The 5,912-nt window shown below is 41.8% G+C and overlaps 1 protein-coding gene across 1 annotated transcript; it reads left to right on the plus strand.

Moving 5' to 3' along the window:
• Window positions 1–547: 547 nt before the first annotated feature.
• Window positions 548–5,545, plus strand: LOC310633446 (cationic trypsin-3-like; the record flags this gene model as incomplete). The annotated part of the gene is made up of 5 exons (XM_083351151.1): window positions 548–584; window positions 3,294–3,459; window positions 3,789–4,042; window positions 4,393–4,529; window positions 5,396–5,545. The coding sequence occupies 5 exons, from the start codon at window positions 548–550 to the stop codon at window positions 5,543–5,545; spliced, it is 744 nt and encodes a 247-aa protein (XP_083207277.1).
• Window positions 5,546–5,912: the final 367 nt, after the last annotated feature.

Below are 5,912 nucleotides of genomic sequence, written 5' to 3' on the forward strand. Positions count from 1 at the left end.
CTTATACGCTGGAAAATACTTACATGCCAGTTGCCAAGTGTCCGACACAAGCCCGATTCAGCCCCGTCTGATGCAAATGGTGCAAAGCCACGCGCTCTTCCAGGCCAGACTCTGCAAACAGCATGCCAAAAGCCGCAACCACCGTGGGAACTCTGAGTCCCCGCCTTTCGGCAGCCTGCACAGCCAAGCGTGATCTGGCTTTGAGATAGCATTTGCAGACGGAGCAGCCGCCGCGTCTGGAGCCAAGCCCTGCCCAGGAGACGGTTGGCCAGGCGGGCCCGGAAGACGCACTAGAGAGCCGGGCTTGGGGCAGCCATGCCGAGGCCAGCTGGCGAGGGCTGCTGCATGGTCTGCAGGCAAGAGGGGCGCCAAGTACCACTGTTCCACACTCCATGACCGGGCAAGCGATTCTTCCGGTCGGCGCGGGTCAGGCGGTGCCTCGGCAGGAGCAAAGGTGCTCCCTTCCTACTGTCGAGCAGCGCGCCTCTGGGGACCGCCTGCCCCTCCTCTTTTCAGGGACCTGACAGCCAGCATTGGAAGCGCCAGCATGGCCAGTCCTACAGAGAGCAACGGCGGCGGCTGCAGTAACCGCCCCAGGAGCTGACAAGAGTTTGCCCTCCATCACCCGTTCGCCATCGGCCACTTAAACACGGGTTGCCATCTCCTACCTCCATTCACCCAGCGATCCCGCCGTCCAGCAGAAAAGAGAAAAGATCAGAGAGGTGAATAGTATTTTCCGGCGTATAAGATGACTGGGCATATAAGACGACCCCCAACTTTTGAGAAGATTTTCATGGGTTAAAAAGTTGTCTTATACACCGGAAAATACGGTAACTGAAATTGTATGAGCGTTTTCAATATACTGTTTCACCCACATTCTGGTCCCCATCGATTGCGCAGTGTCATCCAATATAACCCAGGAAGCTTTGAAAGGATAATGTCCCAGAGATCTTCATGCCTTCTACCCCAATGACATTCGGGAACCTACCAAAGATCAAATGGTTCTCCTGGGCTTTAGGCAGGATAATGGCTCAGCCCGTCATTTGGAGGATTTTTTAAAAAGTTTTAAATTCACCTTCAGGTTGTTTGTGATTTCTTATACTTTTCTTACTTTTAATTATAAACCATTCAGAGTAATTAGGATCTTGTGGCCTATAAACTATATATGTGTGGATATATAAATAAAACCTTAAGCCAAATACAATGAATTCTGATTTCTCAAAGAGAATATTTTTAAGTATTGAGGGGTTTCTTTAATACCCTGAAGCCTAATAGCATCAATTCATAAGAATGTTCTTAGAGAGTAGATTTTTTACTTTTTGCAAGTCAGCTGGAGCTTAAAGTAATCATATTCACAGAACCCACTTCATTTTTATTTAAATTAAATCAAGTTGAGTTCTTGTCTTGGGCTCATTAACTTGCTGCTATCTGAACTCAGTATACCATTCAAAGTCCAAGGACAACCCTCACCATAAAAAATATGCATGTCTGGATATTTTTTTTTAAAAAGATGGGATGCCTTTGTGCATAAAATAAACATAAAATGTCTATCTTATGAGAGATAGCAATAACATCTCCACAAAATTTTTCCACTTTCATAGAAAAGACATTTACTTACTGCAAGGCAGCTAAGGATAGAACCTTTATTATAATATATAAATACATGATAAATGTATTTCAACAGTATACATCTAAGAATGGCAGTATTAAATTGTTGGTGAAGAGGAAACTCATGTGAACTCCATCTTTCCTTTCCACCTGTTATTGTTGAGATCCAAGTAACAAAGTTTATATTTTCCATTGCGTATTTTTCCCTTTGATTAAGTCCTTGGAGCAAAGATAATATTGGTCCCACAACATAAATATGTGCAATAGCTCCTCTGGTCTGCCAGTCTGATGATAGAAGGCAACATGAAGTTCATTTGGCTGTTAGCACTCTTGGGAGCAGCTGGTAAGTGCATAATTTCTTCCAGAGAAGATCCTGAGAAGTCTCACCTTGGAACTGGAAAGAGACAATTGTGTTTTCAAGTAGAATTTGAGCTAGCAGGCTTGTGAATTTAAGGGCTTTTTATTAGTTGAGGGCTGAATTTGTAAAGGTGGGACTCCCAAGCCACCAAAATTAATCTATAGAAGTGTTTCTAAACTTTGGCAACTATAACATGTATGGACTTCAACTCACAGAATTTCCAATCCAGCATGCTAGCTGGAGAATTGTGGAGGTTGAAGTTCATACATCTTAAAAGCTGCCACAAGTTGTGAAATACTAGACTAAATATTAGCCACATATTAATTTTAAATCAGGTATCTTTATTGATGATGTAGCTAAGGAACTTTCTTTATACTTTCTTGGTGTTTCAGCTGAAGCCACCAAATTATACTACCTAGTGTCTGGCCTAAGGTAACTTTTTCCCAGACATAATAGAAAGTGGAGAAAGAATTGTAGCCAGGAAAAGCTTAGAGCAGGCAAATTGCTTTTTAAGGCAACAGACTAGACAAACTTTAGGATCCCCAGTTCCTCAAATATTCTACCCATTCCTTGAAACAGAATCATTATCTATTCCATACACTTGCATGATACAAATGGTCCAATGATAGAAACCATTCAAAGGGAAATTGTCTCAGGGTTCACTTATCTTTGTCTTACTCAATGTTCGAGAAAAATTATGTGTAGGAGCATGAGAAAGTAAACAATGAACCTGAAGGCAAAAAGCTGCTTCCGAATGTACATGGATAGCATCTGTCTATAACTCCTGAAGCCAGATACATCTTTTCCTAGGATTGCAGATCACCTAAGTGTACAATTCTGGAAAAAACTGCAGAATCACTGATGACATGGAGATCTGCTGCATGTATATTTCTCTACATACCAAAACATATCCCAAACTTGCATTCTACAGCAGTTCATCAGTATCTCTTCATAGAAGTGTGGAAATCGCTCAAAATAAAAAGAAGGGGGGGAAGAGAAGACATTTTGACAGGAAGTGGAAACTAATGGGCCAAAACAAAGGCAGAAACTCAACTGGCATGAATAGTGGCATTCTTAATGTTTCACAATGCTGCTTACCCAGAAAAGGAATAGCATTCTGGATTATGCAGGCATACAGTATATATCAGCCACTCATATAAAACTGGCTGACTGGCCATTATGTCTTATATAAATAAGATAAAGATCCAGTAGTAGACACCCTCAAAGTTCAGCAGAGATTTCATGAATCCCTATGCTAAAAATTGGGGAATATTTGATTCCTGTTTCACCCACTATGAATTTTTCTCTAAATATTTTCATTATCCAGTTGCCTTCCCCATCGATGATGAAGACGATGATAAGATTGTGGGCGGCTACACCTGCCAAAAGCATTCTGTCCCCTATCAGGTCTCCCTGAATGTCGGATACCATTTCTGTGGTGGCTCCCTCATAAAGAACCAATGGGTTGTTTCAGCTGCTCACTGCTATCAATCGTAAGTAACCATTTGTTCTAATTTTAACTTGGACATCACCATTGTGCTGAAATGTTTACTTGTATTAGTAAATTTAATAAAGAATATACATACATGCTTCTATATGTAGGCACGGGTGTGCACAAATGTATAGAAGTGTTTACTGCCTACCCAGTACTGGAAGCCAACCTGCAATTGTGTCCATCTTTTCCTGGATTTAGCCATTCTGGGCAGCAGGATGCTCTTGTGAGCAGCAATATTAGTAGACTGGGCTTTTACTTATAGCATATTAAAAGAGGTTGGATGAAAAAAGGCATGACCAAAATATCTTGTTTCTTGTTTTGATTCAGACGAATCCAAGTGAGACTTGGGGAACACAGTTTGAGCAAAAATGATGGTTCTGAGCAGTATATTGATTCAGTGAAAGTCATTCGTCATCCCAGCTACAACTCCCAAGCCTTGGACAATGACATCATGCTCATCAAACTATCCAGACCAGCCAGTCTCAATTCCCGTGTTTCAGTAGTCAGCCTACCAAGCAGCTGTCCAGCCACTGGAGCAAGATGTTTAATCTCTGGATGGGGCAACACTCTCAGCAGTGGCAGTGAGTCTTCTTCCTGTTCTTTGATCATGTTCATTTGAATTTATTGAGCAAAATTAAGGAGAGAGGTTAATAGATATTGATTCTTGGCTTTCATTTCCTGACAAATTCCATTATAAATTGGATCATCTCATGTAAAGCAGTGCATCCCAATAAGATACTCAGAACTTGCCTTAAGTCCAGGATTTGGTCAACTGGAAGATTTTTGCAATGCAGCAAAGGATGACTGGCATCCTTAGAGCAATAATTTTACAGAGGTTTTATGGAGAAGCTTCAGTTCTGTAACTGTGCTGTTCAAACGTTCTAATATCTACTTCTGGAAATGAATATTGCTTCTTTGATCTTTCCCACAGCACGTTATCCAGACCTCCTACAGTGCCTGAATGCCCCTATACTTTCTCAGAGTCAATGCAGTAATGCTTATCCAGGGAAAATCACCAACAATATGTTTTGTGCAGGATACCTGGAAGGTGGAAAAGACTCTTGTCAGGTAAATCTTTTTCCTTTTGCCGCATTTTGTATTGTATATTTCAGATGGTGTTCACAGTAGGTCCCACTGTTTAAATTAAATTCATAGCTGGCTGGTGCTTAAGTCTAAGGAAATAATAGAGCAGTGGGTAGTTGGGGAGAGATCCCTATATTCCGGAGCTTTTTCTGCAACTCTCTGGTCTTCAGTTACCTGCTTCTAATGAATAAATAAACAACATCAATCACATCACCCCTGGCTCTTATTAGATTTCGAACCATAAGTTGGATCTGCCTTTTCTTTTAGGAAGCTCTTACCAGACAGGCATAGTACTACTCCATCCCATTCTGAAAACAATTATGACATCTAATATAGAAGAGTATTAAATCAATTTGTCAAAGTTCCAGCTGAAAAGCCCCATGAAGTAAACACACTGGAGACATTGTGATCCCCTAATGTTAAACTTTATTGGCCTAGCAAACTGGCACGTAGAAAGAAAGCCAGCTCTGGCAATATGGCAAAAAAAGATAATTAAAACAGTAAAACTTTCCCTCCCCTCTTTGACAGCTCGGGTACATTGTCCAATTAATCTTCAAGTGTTCGTTATGAGAAGAAAGTCTCTTTTTGCCAAAACATCTCTCCAGCTACCTCAGCTCTCACGCTGATCGAAACAAACCTTCCCCCTCCCCCCTCGCAACTGTAGGCAAGGTAGAAGCAATATGGTAGTCCTGATGACAAGAATCTTCATAGCTTGACACAATTCCATTGGAACCTTTTTACTTCTGCTATCTATTCTTTGCCTCCACCCACCAGAGTCTGAAATAATACAAATCATTGCTCCCCACTGAATATCCTGCTTGTGGAATACATGTTCATCATTTCTTTTCTAGGGAGACTCTGGTGGCCCGGTTGTCTGCAATGGGGCACTCCAAGGAGTTGTCTCTTGGGGTGTGGGATGTGCTCTGAAAGGCAAGCCTGGTGTCTACACTAAAGTATGCAACTACGTTTCCTGGATTCAGAGAACCATCAGTTCCAACTGATCTGCACTTCCTGTCTGGCAAGCTCCCTTTTCACACCCATAGCTAATACTTCACAGGCTGAGAAGAGACAGATTATATCTGCAAAAATAAAAAAAACTAAGCTGTGCAATGACAAGCTTGGTGATTGGTCTCTTTCTTTGGTGGAGGGGAAAGGTCATGGTCATTTAAATTTCTGGGAGTCTACCTCTGTGAAGATCTGACCTGGAAAGTTAACACAACCCAGGTGGCTAGAAAGGCCCAACAGAGGCTTCACTTTCTTAGGATCTTGCGGAAGAACAGGGTAGAACAACAGCTAATGACCCTCTTTTACCGGTCTACCATAGAGAGCGTCCTCTCGTATGGTATTGTGGTTTGGTATGCCGGTCTG

The sequence above is a fragment of the Vipera ursinii genome, assembly GCF_947247035.1.
Source record: "Vipera ursinii genome assembly, chromosome: 2".
Lineage (NCBI taxonomy): Eukaryota > Metazoa > Chordata > Lepidosauria > Squamata > Viperidae > Vipera > Vipera ursinii.